The sequence below is a fragment of the Saccostrea cucullata genome, unplaced genomic scaffold (genome assembly GCF_032062105.1).
Source record: "Saccostrea cucullata isolate Sc308-1 unplaced genomic scaffold, CSIRO_AGI_Scuc_v1 ctg991, whole genome shotgun sequence".
Taxonomy (NCBI): Eukaryota; Metazoa; Mollusca; class Bivalvia; order Ostreida; family Ostreidae; genus Saccostrea; species Saccostrea cuccullata.
The window spans coordinates 50489-72713 of NW_026933842.1; the positions used below are offsets into that span (position 1 = coordinate 50489).

Here is a 22225-nt window from a genome sequence, read left to right on the forward strand (position 1 = left end):
ATTTTTTTTTTGGGGGGGGGGGGGGGATAGATCCAAAGGTCATTTTTGTACATCATGTTTTTAAAATCTTTTCATATCCAAGAAATTCACTCAAAATAAATGATTCACTCTGTCATTGTTATTTTATATCTGCATATGCACTCTCTTTTAAAAATTACTATCATTTTTCTGGAGTTTGATAGTTTCGAAATAGTCTACAGACTTCAGGTTTCCTGGATAGCATGTCAGGGGTGGTGCCAGAGTTGTCTGCCTTGATAACAGCTCTGTGCTGTAGGAGAAACTGACAGGTCTTTGAATGCTGAGCTCCCGCAGCAATGTGTAAAGCTGAAAAGATAGAAAACTCTAATTACGGAAATGAAATTACTATTTTTTTTTAATTATTTTTTTTTAATTTATTTTTCAGATATACGGTACATGACAGAAATTCTCCTGAAATGATTTTTTTCTGTAAAATTAATTTGAAAGTTTCCTGTTTGAATTCTTAAAGGCCGTGCAACAATATAACGTATAGCGTTTTTTTGTTGGCGGGTGTAAAATTTGGCATTTTGCCTGCTCAAAGGTATACCAATAATTTTGGCGTAATTTATTTTAGCGGATGCAGGGTTTCAGCTCTTTAAAAATGGACACTTAGAAGAGTACTGACTATTTTGGCGATTAAAATTTTAGCGGACTATCATAAAAACACCAAAATTAGCACCCTGCTATACGGTATAAAAACAATGATGCATTCATAAATTTCATACTGGAATATTAGAAAATACATGATCACTCCATGAAGCATATTTGAGCAAGGGTAAGAAAATCTTATACAAGCCTCCATTACATATTAGTCTATAAAAAAAAGGTCACAGCATAAGGCTGTTTGGAGGACTGAATATAGCTTTAGTTAAGGCACACCATTACAGTTGAAATTATGATGCTTTTGCATAACAAAGCATTACATGTGTATAAATCATTATAAGTATGTCACAATGCTTATAAAGATTTGGGAATGCATATGGTTGTTTTGGGGACTGAATATAGCTTTAGTTTATTATGTTACTTTTATTTGTTCAATAGTTACAGGATAAATATACTTACCTGTTCTTCCCTTATTGTCAGTGAGATTTACATCAGATCCAGATGCCACTAGAAAGGATATCACAGATAACTGACCTTCCTGTTTATGAAAAGTATATAAAATTAGCTTTAGATTGGTAGGTATGCCTATAATTACATTACATTTACATGTACAATTTATTAACCCCCCACCCCACCATCAAGTTGATATGGTGATGCAATTCATACATAAATACATATACCTTTGCAGCTACAAAGAGAGCTGTAAATCCTTTTGATGACCTTGAGTCGACCTTGACCTTTAAGCTTTCCACCAGAAATTTGACTGAAGTTAGACATCCAGACTGAGCTGCTAGGTGAAGAGGCTGTAATCCAAAGTTATCCTCCTCATAAACACTGGCCTACACAAAAAAATGAAAACTCCATCAAGGCTCAAGCCAGATGCCAACAGTAATTTCAGTAAATAAAGATATTCCAGAGCAAATACATGTATTCTTTCATATACATGTACACGTGTTCATGTATCTGATACAGATATTCAATTATTTAATATCTGATCAAGGAAGCAATTAAATAAAAATTCTTTTATTAATACCTAATGATAAACATGCACTACCTTGTTTGGAAGGTCCAAGTGACTTCCTCTCCAAAATTCAATGACATTTGGTTGGCAGTATATAATTCAGACAAACAAAATAGTCTCTACAAACATAAGAACATTAAACAAAATCTGCTGTATCAATCTGGTTTTGACCAGTGTACCTTTTGTCTGCTGATCAGGGTTTCTGCTACATGAGTATGACCTGATCTAATGGCGTCCATCAGAGGAGTAGTCCCAGCACTGTCCTTGCTGTCTGGGGGATAGCTCCCTTTGTCCAAGAGAAAGGAGACAACTGGAACACAGCCATGTAAAGCTGAAAAGATACAAACAGAACTGAGGCTCATAAAATGAATTAGTAAAAGGTTTTAGGATATTATATTGCTGTATGATTCACCCCTTTTAGGGATGGAAATTGAATTCATGGATGTCAATTTTCTATCTTACAAGTTCCTGAAATATGTGATGTTCAAATACAGAGTATTTGTAGATTCCTTATTTTTTCTTGAGTACTCATTAACTCGAACTGGCTATTTAATGTCAAATCGCGATAGTAATATTTCGTGAATGGATGGTTGAATGACAGAATTTACATTGATTTGAACACCATAAAAATTAAAGCGAGTAATATTAATTCGCGACTGATGCTTCTCGCGAAAATTACGTGGAAATTAATTCCTCGCATATAATTAGGAATCTACAGTACAGAATATTTGTATGATGAAACTTTTCTTATCTAATATGTAGTGGGAGATAAAATTTCTGACAGATCAGGGAATTTGATTGGATTGAAATTGCCTGATTTTATATATACATGTATTGTTGCCAGATACATTGTGTCGCAGTATACTTCACAGTACACAATCTATCATTGAATAAACAAAACTTTCTTTCACTAATGTAAAATCTTTGTTACATGTATGGTCGTTTGAAGGTCACAATATTTTTTTTCTTGATTTTTGCCAGAAAAAAAATATGAAAGAAACTTTGGTAAATTTCAAGTGAACATGCACTTCAAAGACATGAAATAATTGAAATCCAACCTGTTTTTTTCTCCAGTAAAACAGATAGCATCTGATTGGACTTAATTTACCTGCAGTATGTAGAGGGGTCCTTTTATTCTTACTGGCAGTGTTCCAAACTGAGTTGTCATGCGTAAAAAGAAGCTGAACAATGTTTATGTGGCCTTCCCTGCAATTCAAAGCAAAGAGTACATGTAATTATAAAGAATATAGCAAGTTTTCACACAAGAAGGTCTACAGAATTAATTAATAAGCCAGATACCTTATAGATATTTTCTAAGATGTGTGCAGATGTATTAATATTAGCAAAGTCATTTCCACTAGCTATAAAGCTGTTTTGAATATTTTTGGGGGTGTTTTTGTATCAGGACTTTTTTTTTAACAGTGAGTTTATCATGTTAAATGAATCATTCAATGAATGTTTTAAATATCACATCTTTAGGGAATACCTTTTTTACCATCTTTACTGAAGGAAAAAGCATTTTGAATTTAGGATTTAATTTAATTGAGCGACATTAATTTTACCAGTAGGCAAACAAATGATGCATCTATTATATGCTTTTAAAGTTTTATTTCCTAAGACTCTTCTGACCTGCAAGCTATATGAAAGGGTGTCCATCCATCTTTGTTTCTTAAGTGGACACTGGCCCCAAACTTCAGAAGAAGCCTTATTACATCTTCATTGTCTTTGGTACAGGCAAGCATCAAGGGAGTCCTGGAATACACAATTCAAACTATCAGTCAGCACATCCATGTCTAGTATTTTAAAAGTAGTCCTCTTACATATATATACAAGGGGTGATCAAAAAGTTTGCGAACTAATTGAATAACTTCATAAAAAGAAACAATATTTGGTTTCAGTGTTGGTTATATTTTAAATCAATCTTCTCCAGTTTTAATGCACATCACCCACCGTTCTGCGCATGCGCGAATCACATGATATTGGCAGTCACGTGACCCCCTCCTTAGCGTTCTGTCACAAAAGTTGAAAGATTTTTCTGAGTTTTATATTTATTTCCATGTGAGTTAATTTTTATACCAAGAACAGTTCATTTGTCGGAAATAGTCAAATCTCGGCAACAGAATGGGTGGATAAGAATATCCTTTCCAAAAATAAGCATGCCGACCATTAAATCACAAATCTTCTGTCTCGGAATAGACCTTTATTCAATGAGGATAGAGAATAAGTGCCTCCTTTTTATCAAACCTTATACATGTTATATGTTTAAAATCTAAAGTAAACAATATTTTAGGTATTTAATAACTATATTATTGTTCAAATATTCAACTATTTTTCAATTGTAAATTGGAGGCCTTTGATAGCAAATTGCTTAATTAAAATCACATATCTTTTCAAACTTGCTTTCACTGGGCAAGATGACAGGTATCATATTTAACCATCTGCCTTCCTTCACTAGAACGATCAATCCAATCATTAATTGAATTTATAGGAACCCATTTATCTTAATAATCTGTGTACAAATAATTATATGATACCGCAGAGGAATTTCTGAGTTATACAATATATTGTACAGTCGTTTGTTGAACGAGTTCGACTTATACAACCATTTTTCGTCACAAGTGACCTACATAGTGACGTCATTTTCACATTGTGACGTCACAAACAAGGAGAAAAACTTTATTCAGCATACCCTATTTATAGATCTTGTGTATGGCTATGTGTGTACTGAATTTCATTCTAATCTGAATTGTGGTTTTGTAGATATAGAGATAGTTTGCGAACTTTTTGATCACCCCTCCTATTTTTGCTAGCCAGTTAATTATATTTTAACTGGAGTAGTCTTGTGTCAAAACTCTAAAGTTGCAAAGCTCTCACTTTTTGTTGTTTACATTGCTTGATAAACCTGCGAACTCCCCAGAATTGTGGAATTTTACTCAACCTCTCCATCAAAAAACATGGTTACACAAAAATAAACAGTAGATATGCCTATAATGAAAAGTGTAAGCACTACATACAACTATCAGTCTATAATCAATAAGCTACTGGTACTCACTAACCAGTCAGCCCTCTTTAAACTGTCCACCTGCGCCCCTGCCTTCAGTAAACTCTCCACACAGCCTGTCTGACCAGCCTGGGCTGCTTCATGTAGGGGCCTTTTACCGTCGAGATTCGAGGTTTCTATATCGGCGCCAGAGTCTATGAGATACTGCAGAAGAGGCAAGTGGCCACATCTAGCTGCGATGTGGAGGACAGTGTCACCCGACTTGTCGTATTGTGTGTTCAATGTCCATGTAGGTTTTCCTTCATTATTTGTATTTACCGTTAATGTTTTAAAATATTCAAGATCGCCATGCTGTGCTGCCTTGAAATATTCATCCATGAACAGAATTGACTTAACATCGAATGGACTTTTGTTTCAATTCTGTCTCAAAATATCTCGACACTAGGACTAACTCCCTAACTCTAAACTCTGTCATGCTGTTTACATCAAAATTTTACTCGGAAGAGAATCGCGGACGATTATGTCCAAAACCAAAACCGCCGCTGATAATTTCCCGGATTAACATCTCTCTCTCCACAGGAGTTCGCGTACCTCCTGTGCTCTCTCTCTTATTTTTTTTTTTTATTTTCACTCAATATTTTATCGACAAACAGGGGCACACTATCTGAAAAATTCGATTTGCGATTAATTCCATTCAAATGGAATTGAAACAGGAACAACATGTACGTGACTTTGTATATATTTTGTTTTTTAAGAGGATTTTTCCCCTTTTGAAGTATCTTAAAGTATTTACAGCACTGCTAAGATAAGAATTCTATTTTCCATTCTGATACTGCTCAGAGAGCTATCTTTGTGAAGTGAAATGTTTTATGATGATTCTAAAATATCCAAGCATATTGTGACAAATGAAATTAATATATTCTGAAATTCCAAAATTAAAAAAAATAAATCAACCACAAACTTTACACTTTTTAAAGTATTTTTTTTTCTTTTACATCAAAGACCCCTATATAGGTCTGATTTTTTGTTTCTGGAGATAACTTTGATCAATCTGCTTATAAATTTAGCAAGCGTTTAAGACATTTGATAAAAAAATATTTCTTTGAAATCATCATTTACTGTCCCATGGTTACATCTTAATAGTTCACAAAATATTTGCAACAAATACTAAGTAATAAGAAAAAAGTTCATTGTAAACAATTACTTTTACTCGGTATGTTTATTTATTTAGCTTCTTCTTTTGAATGCAGCTTTATAGATTTATGTTGTACTTTTTATGATTTTTAAAGGTGAAAATACATTTTATAAAAAAAAAATACTGCATTGAAATAAGTTTAACTATGAGTAAATGTGCTAAACTGTACTGTAATGCATTAAAAAAAACTGTTTGTCACATGGGTGTTGATGCTTAAAATATTTTTGTCCCCTAGTTTTCTTCGATGAAAAAACTCATTGTCCCATGTCTGTTTGTACCGGTCCCATCATTGTGATAAATTTTGTCTGGTCCCTAACAGTTACACTTTGAATGATGCAAAATATATACTATAGTGTTTAAATTTACTCGGATAGAATATGACCTAAATTTTTACCAGAAGAAATTGTATTGTGAAGAATTCTATTTGAAAAAGAAACCCGTATACCACAAAATCTCAGTGCAGTATAAAATGATAACATTGCATATAAAAATTGTAACAATTGACATTGAAACATTGATTTTTGGAGTTCAAAGCGATACCTACTTTTCTGTGTTGTACTGTAAAAAGATCCATTATTTGAAACATTTAATATCAGGTTACAATTTGATAAAATATTTGCGTGTTATTTTTTTCAGTATGGATTTGCTGATGCAGGAAAACATTTTTTCCCATCCCTATCATCTTCTTTTCATTCCAACATGAACATCAAATTGTTACTGAGCCTTTGTTTTTTAGCTTACCTGTTCTCTTGTGTACTTTCGTAAGATGACTTTTCTATATGTCAATTTTATATTTCTGTTTTCAAGTGTCGCTAAATTTGTGTTCACACATTAATTCAGTGAATGGTGATTATTTAGATATTGTAACAAAAAGACTGGAATCAAAACCTATAAATGTTTGACCATCTCAAAATCTGGAGGATATTGGTCACCATCGAGGCATGGGTACAGGTATGTTTAAATTCATTTTAGTAGATAAAAAAAAAACAAAGGTATAAATAAGAAAATATATTTATTACAATCAGGTTTTCATACATGGTTGAATAACAAAATAATGACCACCAAACATATTAAACTAACTATAACTGATAGCATATTTTTCACTTATGATATTGTAAATGGATTCAATTCCAGGTCCCAAGATCACAAACTAAAAGCAGACTTAAGTAAACATTTTAATAACACAGAAGTAACAATAGAATCGATAATTGCAAAATAAAGCTTTAGAATTTTATTAGTAAAACTTAAGTTAAAAAATATCCGGATTAACATCTAAAAAGAATTTCTAAAATACGTAACCAAAAGAAGTAGTCTTTGTATGTTTCAAAATGGTGTCAGGGATAAAACTTTGAGTTTCTGCTACTGTACATGTATATGTGAAAGAAATTAGGTTTCTGATTTTTTTTTTTTTTTACATGTTTGTTTTTTTTTTTAAAATTCTACGCATTAATTTAGTTTTATTTTGTTGGATACTTAATTGTTGCAGGTTAAACTTCTCTTAAGAGTAATTTTTCAGCATACTAGTATGTTAGATTCCCTCATAACTTGGTTTGAATATTTCAGTTTAGTTCAATACACTACATACATGTAAATAGCTTGCTTTCGTAACTATGAAAATTTAAACTCCTTCAGTTTTTTAAAACAACTTTCAGAGGAAGACATGTAAGAGGGAGTTTCAAAGTAAAACACGGCTCTCGCTTTAAAATCCGACGTTTCAACAGACGAAGACGATTTTACAGACGACGAAAAGGAAGTGTTCGACGTTCTCGCAGAAGACGTGGGTATAGCTATAGGCGACGGAATTCTGCTCGACGGTCTCGAACACGCGTTTACAGGAGCAGATACGTAAGTGTTCGACGATCTCGAAGACGCAATTACAGGCGAACTTATGGTACTGTTCGTCGATCTCGAAGACGCACTTATAGGCGAACTTATGTTACTGTTCGGCGATCTCGAAGACGCGTGTACAGGCGTCGTACACAAATTCGGATTTACAGGCGACGTTATAGAAGAGGTTCTTATCGAAGGGGTATAAACCGTCGTCGTTCTGGTAGAAGATCTAATTACAAGAGACGTTCCAAGAGAAGAGGTAACCGACATGGAAGAAGACATGGAAGAAGACATGGAAGAAGACCCATTTTTGTGTATAAAATATGCAAAACAACCTGCAAAGGTACAATTTCATTTATTCTAATATTTTTTAAAAAAAAATGTCTTTTATATATTGAAATACCCCGGTATTGAAATTTTGAGAAAAATTTCCCGTAAAAGATATACATGTATTTTCTTTATTGAAACGGATGCAGAAAATATTTGTTTTGATTGAAGGCAAATATCTTCACTTTTTCTAACTATTTAAATCTAAGATGTTATATTTTCATGTTTTGTTTATTTTCTTTACAACACAATACATATATAAACGGAGAACGTTCGAATCGTAACCGGTAAACCTTTGCTTAATTCTCGTTTGCTGCGACCCTACAGTTTGTTTATAGGGACAAGTCTATAAGACGCATACATGTAGTAGTAAATGTTCTTCGGCCAAGCCCTTGAAATTAGATGCGAAATTCACTGGTTTTCATGAAACTTTAAAACTCGATTTTCAGTAACTAGTTAGGCGTAGGTACAATCAAGATCCCCGCAACAAATGCCCCAAGGTGCCTAGAATGCATGTTCTAATTGAGGACCGATATGTCGACATTATATGAGTGAATTTTTTTTTTTTTTTTTTTTTTTTTTACTAAGAACAACATAATAAAAATTAATATGCAATGGAAAATATTATTAATGTACCCCATTGTAGATCTCATTTAATATTTAAACATTTTTTTCTTTTATTTTCTTTTCCTATATGCTATATAGGTCTCATTACAAGCTAGACCCTCAAATGATCTTTCCCGAAAACCAATTTTTAGACGTGCAATGCTCACGGTTTTGTTTGTTTGTTTTTCAAATATAGAGTAGATGATTTTAAAGATCAGTGAGTTTTCAACAAAGTCCCCCGAGCCATTAAAAATCAGATAATAAACTGAGATTGGCTCTCTCTCATGCAACAGTCATTCAGGAAATAGTCCTTCAGGGCTATATATAAAAAGTCCAAATTATGTTTCTTAGCCGAAATTTTGTTCAGTTATCTTAAGATTGTGATTGGTGATGGGGATTTCCATTTTTTTCTTTATTTTTAAGTAAATGGAGGGTGGTCTAGGTGGGGCAGCTGGATGTCATATGGAAAATGTAGTAATAAATGTGGAAGAGGAACCCAGAAATACGTAAAATATAGGACATGTACCAACCCGAGGCCACGTAACGGAGGCAGCAGATGTTACGGCAGTAGCATTAGATACATGTACAAGTCCTGTTATCGCCGCCACTGTGGTAAGGTTAAGATCTTACAAAAGCTTTTCCAATTCTTTCATAGGTCGGAAATTTACATCAAATTGTTATTTTAAGTTTATATTCATTGCAGCTTTCTTTATAAAAGTCACTGTAAATCAACATCATTTAACAACCCTTAACGCACACAAAATCCTGTCACAATAGAAAGTATTTGTAGAATACACGATAGAAACTATAAACTCTTCATTAAGTAAAAACACCCAAATCTACCGTTTCTGCGCTCACATTATTAAGCAATTGCAAGAGCAATTGTTTTTAAAACACTGTAAAATCAGCATGTACTTAAATTAATATGATTGAAGAGAGAATATAAGAAAATGGTAATAAAATAATTATAATTATATTGTGTTGTATAACAGCACTTGTCCGTTCCGACAAAATATATTATATTGTGATATTCCGTTTGTCAATTTTCTGTAGATCCAAAATGGTCTTCATGGGGCAAATGGAGACCAGTAGGAAAATGTAACTGTGGGAAAGGATCTCAAAAATACGTCAGATATAGGACATGCTTATACCGAGGACAACGTTATGGACGCAAAAGATGTTACGGCAGGAAGAAAACATATACATATAAACCATGTCGTCGCTCTCCTTGCGGTAAAGCTTATAACTTTTTTATAATTGACAGTATTTAATCTCTTAAAATTCAACAAAGTACCATATTGTTCTGTACAGAATTTTCAAAATTGATTTAAAAACAATAATTCGAAGATGCTTTGTAGGGAGCCCTATATTGAGCAAACTTGCATACATGATGCATCTAATGAATATGCAAACTACTTGGCTGGGTTCGGATGCTTGGTCTGACCTACATTTTCCGGATGAGTGAACAGGTTAAATGTTTTAAAGCAGGTTTCTTTTCCAAACAACTATGAGCTCTATGTTTAACAAATTTGCATGGATGATACTTCTAACGATGCACACTTATATGGACGTCCTTCGGATGTTGAAACTGACCTACATTTTCCGGATTAGCGTATAGGTTTAATTTTTTAGAGCAGGTTCATTCTAAAGTAGGCATAAGCCTTATGTTGAACGAAACACATGGAGATAACGAGCAGCATTCAAGATCAAACCACTAAAACAATACAAAATAGGAGCAGAGCAATCACGGACCTCCAAAACATCAGAGGTGACGTCAGGTGTCATGGAGGAGTGAGCATCCCCTGCTGACCGGTTATACCCTCCGTGTGGTCCTCGTCATGATCGGGAAATAAAGAAATTTGCGTAGATTACTAGAATACATCAAAGGATGTACACTAATGGACTTTCTTCGGTTTCTGGATTTGGCATACATTTTCCAAGTAATTATTCAGAATAAAGGTTTGAATTCCAGTCTATTACCAAGAAACGTTTAGGCTTATCTTAACCAAAATTGCAGGGATGATGCATCAGGCAATGAATACTCTCAAACTTGCTTTAGATGTTGGATTTGAATGACATTTTCTTGATGGGTGACTAGTTTTAAGTTTTTGGATAAGTCGAATCCCTAGTACCTGCAAGCTCTATCAGATCAAAAAGGTGAAAATGTTGCATCTTGAGATATAAACTTCTTGATTGTTGGTTAAATAAGGGACTTTGCCTTACTTAAAGACAATATTCGTTGAGTTTAGCTCAGTTAAAAGACCGACGACATCCAGATGTTAGAATTCAATGTTTACTGATACACAATTTAAATAATTATAACTCAAGAGGATATACTTTTTATAAATCTGATATTTACTTTTGATATCAATTTACTGTAGATCCAAAATGGTCTGCATGGGGCAGCTGGAGAGCAGTAGGGAAATGTAACTGTGGGAAAGGAACTCAAAAATACGTCAGATATAGGACATGCTTAAACCGAGGACTACGTTATTGGGGCAAAAAATGTTACGGAAGGAGGAAAACATATAAATATAAACCATGTCGTCGCTCCATTTGTGGTAAAGCTTATAACCTTTTATAATTGACAGTATTTAATCTCTTAAAATTCGACAAAGTACCTTATAGTTCTGATAAGTTCAGATTAAAGTTTTTGGAGCAGATTCATTCTAAAGTAGGTATTAAACCTGTAGAGGTGATGCATCATGTGATGAACGCCCTCAAACTTGCTACAGTTGCTGGATTTGTTTGATTTTCTCGTTGGTTACTAGTTTGAAGTTTTTTGATATCTTATCTCTAGTTCATGTATCATGTAGATGTAGCTCTATCAGATCAAAGGTGCAAACATGTCGCACCTTGAGATATAAAATTTTAGAATGTTGGTTCAATAAGGGATTTTGCCTTACATAAAGACGATATTCGCTGAGGTGAGCTCTGTTAAAGATCGATGTCATCTAGATCCTAGAATGTATAGAGGATATTCTTTTTTGTAAATCTGACACAAGTATCAATTTACTGTAGATCCAAAATGGTCTGCATGGGGCAAATGGAGAGCAGTAGGGAATTGTAACTGTGGGAAAGGAACTCAAAAATACGTCAGACACAGGACATGCCTAAACCGAGGCCTACGTTATTGGGTCAAAAGATGTTACGGCAGGAGGAAAACATACAAATATAAACGATGTCGTCGCTCCATTTGTGGTAAAGCATATTACATTTTTAGCTCACCTGAGCCAAAGGCTCAAGTGAGCTTTTCTGATCAAAATTTGTCCGTTGCCTGTCGTCGTCGTCGTAGTCGTCGTTGTCGTTGTTGTCGTCGTTGTAAACTTTTCACATTTTCATCTTCTTCTCAAGAACCACTTGGCCAATTTCAACCAAACTTGCTACAAAGCATCCTTGGGAAAAGGGGATTCAAGTTTCTTCAAATGAAGGGCCACGCCCTTTTCCAAGGGGAGAAAATTCTGAATTGGAGAAAAATTAATGGCATTTTTAAAAAATCTTCTTCTCAAGAACAACTGGGCCAGAAAAGATGAAACTCATATGGAATCATCCTCAGGTAGTGTAGATTCAAATTTGATCAAATCATGACCCCCGGGGGTAGGATGGGGCCAAAATGGCTGATCAAAGTTTTACATAGGAATATATAGGAAAAATCTTTAAAGATCTTCTTCTCAAGAACCACTGGGCCAAGAAAGATAAAACTCATGTGGAATCATCCCGAGGTAGTGTAGATTTAACTTTGTTCAAATCATGATCCCCGGGGGTAGGGTGGGGCCAAATGGCCGATCAAAGTTTTACATAGGAATATATAGGACATTTTTTAAAAAAATCTTCTCAAGAACTTCAAAGCCATGATTAGTAATATTTATATGGAATCATCCTCAGGTAGTGTAGATTCTAGCACGTTCAAAGCATGATCCCCTGGGGGGTTAAAATTCAAGCCCCCCCCCCCCCCCTCAGTAAACTTTCAGTTCTGATCTGATATGTGCTTTTTCCTAGCCGATGTGCTCAGGTGAGTGCTGTGGCCCCTGGGCGTTTTGTTATAATTCATAGTAATAAATATGAAAATTTAAAAAAAAATACTTTAGAGTTCTTACACATGTAGTTTTGACCAGATATTTCTTAATCAATAAAAAAAAATAATTCGAGGATGGTCTGTATGGAGCAGCTGGAACTGGCGGTGTTGTTGTCGGTGTCCGCGTCAGTGTCGACATCGGCGTCAAAGGTTTGGTGCAGTTTCTTCTTTACCCTAACGTGATTGGAGTTGCATGGAAAATGCTTTTAGCGTTTCATATACCAGTCGAAGTTTCAGATGTTAACGTTGCAAGTATCTATATGCACAATATTGACAAAACTTGCATATATGATACAACCACCAGACTGCTTCGGATGCTGGATCTGACCTACATTTTCCGGAAGAGTGAATAGGTTAAAGTTTTTGATGCAGGTCTCATTTCCAAGAAACTATGAACCAAAGTATGGTGACCAAACTTACATGGATGATACATCAAAGGATGCACATTACCAGGCTTGCTTTTGATGCTGTATCTGACATGCCTTTTTCTCGATAAGTGAACAGTTTAAAGTTTGTGGTGCAGATTTCATTTCTAAGTATTGTACACAAACTATTATTCGTGTAATCCTTTATTCACGATTCGTCAGTTCGAAATCATGCAATCCGCGACGATTAATTTTCGCGACCTAGCAAACATTCTCTACAATACTAAGCATGATGATTGGTTAATTATCAACGATTAATATTCGCAAGTTAAAGTAGGTCACAGAACTCGCAAATATCAAATAAGGCACGCGATTAAATCTATCATTCAAATGCTACATGTAGACCAGGCTTGCTTCAGATTCTGCATCTGACATACATTTTCCAGGTACATGTACATATAATAAACAAGGTTGAAGTTTGGTCTTTTACCAAGAAACCATTAAGCTTATTATAACCAAATTTGCACGGATAATGCACACTCTCAATCTTGTTTCAGTTCCTGGATTTTAATAAATGCCGACGGACGATTTTTGTACTAATTGTTAGTCAATAGTTTACACACCGATTTGACGACGGATTTCCCATTATTTACTGATCATAACAATTATTGAATTGCGTCATTCAACTTTCACTGTTAAAACATCATTTAATTTATGTCTATTAACAACATGAACAACACAGGTTCTGAAATAAAAAGAATAGGGGTTTAACGTGAATTTAAAATAGTATCTTTGAAGAGAGATTATTGGAAAATGTAACTATAAACAGTGGGTTATGTGCTGTATTATACCCCTCTACATCTTCAACTAAAATATTATTGCGGTATTCAGTTTGACAACATAGCGATGTTATAAGATCGACGACTTCCTGATATTAGACTTCAATGCTTAATGGTACTGAATTGAATAATACTCAGTAAAGAGGATATTCTTTCTATAAATCTGATATGTAGATATGATATCAATTATTTGTAGATCCAAAATGGTCTGCATGGGGCAAATGGAGACCAGTTGGAACTTGTAACTGTAGGAAAGGAACTCAAAAATACGTCAAATATAGGACATGCTTAAACCGAGGAATACGTTATGGAGGCAAAAGATGTTACGGCAGGAGGAAAGCATATAAATATAAACAATGTCATCGCTCCACTTGTGGTAAAGTTTATTATAGTTTTATAAGTGACATTATATAATGCCTTAAATCTCTTAATATTCAACAAAGTACTGATAAGAATTTTTCTAATTACTATTATATAAAAAATAATTCATAGATAGTCTGTTTAGAGTCCTGTGTTGAACAAAATTGCACGGATGATACATCTAAGGATGCATACGTGTATATTACCAGGTCGCATCAATGCTGAATCTGATCTCCTTTCTAAATAATCATAAAACTGAATCTGAAACTGGTTTATTTGATTAAACTTCTATTTTTATATCAACATATTCAAAATCTGTATAATAGATATTGGAATATACTATGTACAGATATATAGGGATACATGGAAAGTAATAATTAATATAGCATTAAAATCCCTAAAGAAGTAGGTTTTTAAATTGTTCTTTTTAAATTCATGCATAGATTTTGATTTGTTATGTCTAAAGGCGGTTTCGATTCTTTGCACGATTTTGGTCCGCTCGTACGAAAGCTCCTGTCGCTGAAAGTTTTCCTTTTGTTAAATAGTACTGTATAACAACTTTCGGAATTTCGAGAAGAACGCAGTTTTTGATTTGAGATTTGCTTTGACAAAAGTTCCATTAAATATCCTGGTGCTATTCCCACTGAACAGTTATACATGAAAGTAAGAATTTTGTATAATACTCTAGATCTGACTAAACTTTCGTGGATTACAAATCCAAGAATGAGCACGACCAGGCATACTTCCATTGCTGAATTTTCCGGATGAGTAAAAAGTAGGGATGGCAATGGATTCCAGAATTGTTAATCGGTTAACCGCAAAACGTTCAGACCGATTAACCGGTTAGTCGTATCAAGATATACATTTTGACTAGTGTTGGCAACGAGTACCCGGTTATCCGGTTAACCGTCGAACGTTGCGAGTATCGGTTAGTAAAACTGCTATTCGGTTACTCGGATAAATTTAATTCTACATAGTAAAGGCATAGAAAATGAATGTGTTATAATCTGAAAATGTATACTAACTTATACATTTTCCTAATTCTAGGTACCGTTAGACTTGATCTAGTGCATGTTTGTAGTGAATCAAATTGCTTTGATTAGTTTTCACAGTTTATTTAATTGATAGTTTTGATTGCTTATGGTATGTACATATTTTGAAGGCCTGGATTATAATTACCTCATTTCATAATTTAACGAGATGCCGCCGCAGACATAATTAGCTTGGAGTTGTAACAAAAGAACAGCTGATTCAAAATCTGTTAAATCACCTAAGCTTAAATTATTCGGAAACCAGCGATTTACCGGACACTCCACATAATAAATATTAATTATGGAGTATGAAAATAATTATTCTCCTTGATTGCGACATGTTTCAGGGGCTGGAAAAGAAAGTGTAAAATGGTGATTGATGATGACGTATTTATTTGTCTTCTTTGTGTGTCTAATTCCCTATTCATTTTCTTTAATCTAAGACGATATCGTATGTATGTATTATGTGTATAATGTGTATAATTTCTTTATACAGTATATTTATGCATCACTACTACCGATAAGTATAGAATAAGATAAATAATATATATTGATACTTTTACCAAAAATCATCCGAGTAACCGGGTACTCGATCGGAAGATGAAGCGAGTAACTGGTTACAAAAAATCGTCCGATTTGCCAACACTAATTTTGACATTTTCTTTTCATATACACAAGAAGGCTAAAAAAGAAGTTAGAAGTTACATTTTGTTTATTATTTTGATCTGAGAATTTTATGTACATAAGAGTATATTTTATTTTAATTTCAATAGACAAGAAAAAATTAAGAAGACCATGAATCTTGTTTGAGAAATCAGACAGGATAATTTTCCAACGTAGATTTAAGAGGTTAATTCTGCATTATATTGTCACCATAATCAAAACTATGTCTGAACTCTCACTTTATTTACAATTTACAACGATTTTTCTAACAGTTTAATTTAAAAGATAACGGCAAAATATAGACAAACAATAATTGAAAGTGCTTAACGGTGATGTTTTTTATGTCATTGGAAAATCACAGGACTATGTAAATAACTGCATGATGTTCTAAAACAGTAATTAACACTTTACGCATTGACCAATTACCCCTACGATCTCAATTTGGAGAGCAATATATAATTACCTCCAAACTTCTTAATAATAAGATATGCAACGGTTTCCTTTCCAAAAAAAGAAGCAATTCTAAAAAAAAACTGCGCTCAAATTTACATATATTTTATTTTTTCCGACTAACCGATTACAGATTTTCTAACCGATTAGCATCGTTTCGACCGATGAATCGATTAACCGGTTACGAATTGCCATCCCTAGTAAAAAGCTAAAAAGTTTAAGAGCAAGTTTATTCTAAAGAATGTATGAGCCTTACGTTGTGCAAACTTCCATGGATGATATTTCTAAGGATGCACACTAATGGACTTGCCTCGGAATCTGGATCTGATACACATTTTAAATTTCCAGGTAATGGACCAGGTTAAATGTTTGGTAGCAGATCTGTTACCAAGGAACTTTAAGGTCTATTTTAATCAAATCTGCATGGATGATGCATCAATGGATGAACACTCTCAAATTTGCTTCAAATCCTGGATTTGAATTACATTTGTTTGATGGGTTACAATTCTTTTACCAAATTACTGCAAGTTCGTTCAAATCAAAACTGCATAAATGTTGCATCTTGAAATGTAAACGTCTAGATTGTTGGTTAAATATGGGACTTTGCCCTACGTAAAAACAACATTTGTTGAGGTGAGCTCTGTCATCTCTGATTACCTATGTTTGAAATTCTCATCATTGCAGATGTACACACATGAAGCTACGCAAAGGAGGCAAAGAATGTATGAGCAGTAGTTGAAGATACAAATGCAAGACAAGTTATCTTATAACGCACATGCGAAACCTTGTCACAGTAGAATACACTAGTTGAATATACGAAAAAAAACCTGTAAACTCTTCAATAAGTAAAATAACCAAAATATTTATATTGTTTAAAACAATTACAAGACGATTGTAGTTTAAATATGAAACAAGCATTTCAGCAGTCTCGATCTGAAGTAATAATTTTGTAAGTTCTATACAATGACAGTTTATCATTGAGTCAAATGCCGACTGACGTTTTTCATACTAATTGTTAGTCAATTATTTACATACTGATTTGATGACTGATTTTCCGTTATTTCACGATCATAACAAGGAGCACACAGTGGGAGTGACCAGTCGGCAGGGGATGTATATTCACCCATAACACCTGATCCCACCTCTAATGCATTGGAGGGTCTTGGGTATTGTTTCCTCTGTATATGGAGAACAGTATTCAATCTCAATAGTCCATAAAACAATACAAAATAGGAGTATAGCAAACACGGACCTCTAAAACACCTGAGGTGGGATCAAGTGCCATGGAGGAGTGAGCATCCTCCGCTGACTGGTCACACCCGCCGTGTGAGTCTTGTCATTATCGGAAAATAACGAAAAATTCCGTAATCAATTCAGTGTATAAATAATGGACAAACAGTTACATGTAGTATGTAAAATGTCGGTCAGCACTTCATTCAATTATAAATTGTATTTGCTGATAAGGTCATTGTATCGACCATAGAACTTACGAAATGATGACTATAAACAAATCGGATATTTACATTTAATATCAATTTACTGTAGATCCAAAATGGTCTTCATGGAGCAAATGGAGACCAGTAGGGAAATGTAACTGTAGGAAAGGAACTCAAAAATACGTCAGATATAGGACATGCTTTAACCGAGGACTACGTTATGGAGGCAAAAAATGTTACGGCAGGAGGAAAACATATAAATATAAACCATGTCGTCGCTCCATTTGTGGTAAAGCTTATTGCAAATTTATAAGTGACATTATTTAATCTCTTATAATTCAACAAAGTATATTACATTCTTGATAGCTCTGAACAGAATATATACAATTAATTTAAATATATTAATTCGGAGATGCTCTGTATGGAGCCCTGTATTGAGCAAACTTGCATGGCTTATGCATTGAAGGTTATTATTTAATCTCTTAAAGTTCAACAAAGTACTTTATCGTTCTATTAACTCTGAACAGAATGTATAAAATTAATTTAAAGAGAGTAATTCGAAGATGATCTGTATGGAGTACTATATTGAGCAAACTTGCATGGATGATGCATTCATGGTTGCACAGCAGGTTCATTCTAAAGGAGGTATAAGCCCTATGATGAGCAAATTTGCATGAATGATACATAGAAGGATGAACATTCTCAAACTTGCTTAAGATGCTGGGTTTGAATTACATTTTCTAGATGGGTGATAGTATAATGGCTTGTACATGTACCTGCTAGCTCTATCAGATCAAAGATCAAAGATCCAAGCATGTTTTATCTTGAAGTTAAACATTTTAGATTGTTTGTTAAATAAGGACTTGGCCTTACTTAAAGACAATGTTAGCTGAGCTAGCTCTGTTAAAGATCGACGACATCCAGAAGTTAGAATTCAATGCTTAATTGTACAGAATAAAATATTTTGAACTAAAGAGGATTTGCTTTTTGTAAATCTGATATTTATATTTGGTGTCAATTTTCTTCAGATCCAAAATGGTCTTCATGGGGCAAATGGAGACCACTAGGAAAATGTAACTGTAGGAAAGGAACTCGAAAATTCGTCAGATACAGGACATGTCTAAACCGAGGCCTACGTTATTGGGGCAAAAGATGTTACGGCAGGAAGAAGACATATAAATATAAACCATGTCGTCGCTCTGTCTGTTGTAAATCTTACTACATTTTTAAAATTTATTGTCTTTATTTCTTTTAAAATTCAACAAAGTACTTTATAGTTCTGAGAGGAATTTTAAACATTTATTTAAATAGAAAATATGTATGGTGCCCTATATTTATCACACTTGCATGGATGATTCATCTAAGGATGCACACTACTAGGTTTGCTTCGGATGCTGGATCTGACCTACATTTTCCGTATAAGTGAACAGATTAAAGATTTTGAAACAGTTTCATTTTCAAACAACTATAAGCTGTATGTTGAACAAACTTCCATGGATGATATTTCTAAGGATGCACACTTATGGACTTGCTTCGGATTTTGAATCAAACATGCTATTTCTGGATGAGCGCATAGGTTAAAGATTTTGGTGCAGGTTCATTCTAAAGTGGATATGAACCCTATAATCAGCAAATCTGCATAGATGATACATCTAAGGATGTACATTAATGGTCCTTCTTTGGATTCTAGATCTGGCATACATTTTCCAGATAATTAATCAGGTTAAAGGTATGAACACAAATTTCTTACCAAGAAACTATTAGGCCTATCTTTACCAAATTTGCAGGTATTATGCATCAGGCGATGAACTTTCTCAAACTTGCTTCAGATGCTGAATTTGAATCACATTTTCTTGTTGGGTGACTAGTTTAAGCTTTTGGATAAGTCTAATCCCTAGTACCTGCTAGCTCTATCAGATCAAAGCTGCAAGGATGTTGCATCTTGAGATTTAAACTTCTAGATTGTTGGTTAAATAATGGACTTACTTAAAGACAATATTGATTTAGGTGAGCTCTTTTAAAAGATCGAGAACATCTAGATGTTAGACTTCAATGCTTAATTGTACAGATTAGAACATTCTAATTAAAAGCAATATTCGTTGAGGAATCTGATATACTGGTATGCATTTACTGTAATATCAATTTACTGTAGATCCAAAATGGTCTGCATGGGGCAAATGGAGACCAGTTGGAACTTGTAACTGTAGGAAAGGAACTCAAAAATACGTCAGATATAGGACTTGTCTAAGCCGAGGACGACGTTATAGAGGCAAAAGATGTTACGGCAGAAGGAAAACATATACATATAAACGATGTCATCGCTCCTCTTGCGGTAAAGGTTAGTACACACATATATGATTGAAAGCATCGATTTTCTTGAAACTCAGCACAGTACAGTATTTTTTTAGTTCTGATAGTTATGAGCAGAATATGTTTAGATTCATTTTTAAAAAATCAAATCTTGTCAATATGGGATAGCTGGAGCCCCATAGGTATATGTAACTGCTGGAGGCGAACTCAGAAATAAGTAAGATACAGGACATACCTCAGTGCTTCAACATTCATTTATTAATCTTGTTCTAGATGCCGTTGCCCTAAATGTGATTATTAATGGAATCAATTTTCCATTATACAAGAGAAAGAGTTGATAATTTCAAATTTTTTTCTCAAATAAGACTACATTCTCAAATTAGACTAAAATGAATACTTTTAAATTACTTGGACTAGTGATTGCATAACCTTGAATCCACACCACCTGATCATCCTTAAATCATATTACATATGATATGTCCTATCAAGAAGATGATTTTTCAAAGATATTTTCGATATACTTTAATTCCCTGAGGCTTTATACTTCCTTACTGGGAAGAGGAAGGGAACACAATTTTGATTAATCTGGAATCTACATTTTATATGACATATATGACTTTACAGAGCCTCACTTTTTTAATTAAGAACAAATTATATTATACAAATGTATATTCCCATGTGAAAATTTCATACCCTGTTGACGCCGCACGCTACAATATACATTGTAGTACAATCTAAATAAAACCAGACTTTTTAGACCCACAGATTGTATACGGCGCAAATTTATAAGAATTCTGAAATTCATTAGATTGCGTTCTGGTACTGATTTAAGAAAATTCAAATTTACACTACCTGAATATTCTTCCATAAAAATGACTTATCGTCGTCCTTCTGATCTTAAAAGGATTTAAAAACTGAAATATTTCCTGTATAATCTCGGATAAAACTTTGATCTCCGAAAAAGATCCCACTCCAACTTAGTGACATTTTTAATTGAACAAAATAGATCTTACCTATATATCATATAAAAGGTTCTGTTTTTTTTGTTTGTTTTATACCCAGTGGTATTTCCGAAAGATTTTTTTAATGATGTCACCAAATTTTAAAGAGTCTTTAATTATCTTTCTGTGAAAGTCTGTGACCCTTCATAAAAAAATCGATCCCTTTTTCAAAGATATTTGATGGTAAGTTTAGTTAAAACTGACATAGGAATTTTTAAGAAGAAATTGTTAATGTAAGAAAATATAGAAGGCATGCTCAAAATGATAGGCATCCCAAGATGGAAACGGAACACTGTTTGATCAGGAAAAACTATCTAGTCTGGTCCCCTGGCTCACCCTTGCCAAGGCCTAGCGTCGAGGATCATATAAAGCAAAACGGGGACAGGGAACCAGGCTAGAGAAACATTTTCATCCTTTGGTTCAAGTAAACTAAACTCACAAAAGATTTTAACTTCTCACGAATGTTTTCTTTTTTTCTTTATTTATGCACTTATTCATTTCTTTTTAAAGTAAAGACATGGTCTGAATGGGGTAAATGGAGACCTGTTGGAAAATGTAGCAACTCATGTGGAAATGGAACTCGGAAGTACGTAAGATACAGAAAATGCTTAAACCCTAGAATAAAGTTCGGAGTCAAAATGTGCTTTGGTAGAACATCTATGTACAAAAGTGAAACTTGTTACGGAAAAGATTGTGGTGAGTACAAGTATCTTTCAATTTTTTATTGTGAAAATATTTAACATTTATTTACAATGTTAAATCAAGAAGAAAAAAATATAATCTTATGTTAATATCAATTTTAATTTTAATTTGATTCAATTTTAATATGAATTTTAAAATATATCGGATAACTAAAAAAATATTGCTGCCATAAAGATGTGTAATTAAATATGTAAAATTTGAGAAATAATGAATTCATGGAAAAAGGATTAAAACAGGACCATGAATTAAGCCAACTAGTATTAAATAATTATTTAAGAACTTATCTCAGAAACAGCATGGCAAAATTTAATTAGCTTGGAGTCTAAATATAAGTGAATGGTTCTCGAAGGAACGGTAAACAAACAAAGCAAACAGAGCAATTCATACTATAC

General features: G+C 33.7%; 2 protein-coding genes across 2 annotated transcripts; one reads left to right on the forward strand and one right to left on the reverse strand.

The window, feature by feature from the left end:
• Positions 1-40: 40 nt before the first annotated feature.
• Positions 41-5081, reverse strand: LOC134239472 (ankyrin repeat domain-containing protein 16-like). Its single transcript, XM_062721656.1, has 7 exons — positions 4699-5081; positions 3272-3394; positions 2751-2848; positions 1822-1973; positions 1302-1460; positions 1081-1159; positions 41-324 (listed from the first exon to the last, which is right to left on the reverse strand). The coding sequence occupies exons 1-7, from the start codon at positions 5019-5021 to the stop codon at positions 161-163; spliced, it is 1098 nt and encodes a 365-aa protein (XP_062577640.1). The 5' UTR covers positions 5022-5081; the 3' UTR covers positions 41-160.
• Positions 5082-7936: 2855 nt separating this feature from the next.
• Positions 7937-20068, forward strand: LOC134239450 (coadhesin-like). Its single transcript, XM_062721631.1, has 8 exons — positions 7937-7982; positions 9025-9213; positions 10983-11162; positions 11623-11802; positions 14077-14256; positions 17930-18109; positions 18849-19021; positions 19973-20068. Exons 1-8 carry the CDS (start codon positions 7937-7939, stop codon positions 20066-20068), a joined length of 1224 nt encoding a protein of 407 aa, XP_062577615.1.
• Positions 20069-22225: the final 2157 nt, after the last annotated feature.

Excerpts from the sequence above, each read along its gene's own strand:
- LOC134239472 (XM_062721656.1), bottom strand. The coding sequence starts at position 5,021 with ATGGATGAATATTTCAAGGCAGCACAGCATGGCGATCTTGAATATTTT. Across the intron at positions 1,974-2,750 it reads GACCCCTCTACATACTGCAG|CTTTACATGGCTGTGTTCCA; the intron begins GTAAATTAAGTC and ends GTATCTTTTCAG. Across the intron at positions 1,160-1,301 it reads CTCTCTTTGTAGCTGCAAAG|GAAGGTCAGTTATCTGTGAT; the intron begins GTATATGTATTT and ends TTTCATAAACAG.
- LOC134239450 (XM_062721631.1), top strand. The coding sequence starts at position 7,937 with ATGGAAGAAGACATGGAAGAAGACATGGAAGAAGACCCATTTTTGT. Across the intron at positions 9,214-10,982 it reads CTGTTATCGCCGCCACTGTG|ATCCAAAATGGTCTGCATGG; the intron begins GTAAGGTTAAGA and ends AATTTACTGTAG. Across the intron at positions 18,110-18,848 it reads ATGTCGTCGCTCCATTTGTG|ATCCAAAATGGTCTTCATGG; the intron begins GTAAAGCTTATT and ends AATTTTCTTCAG.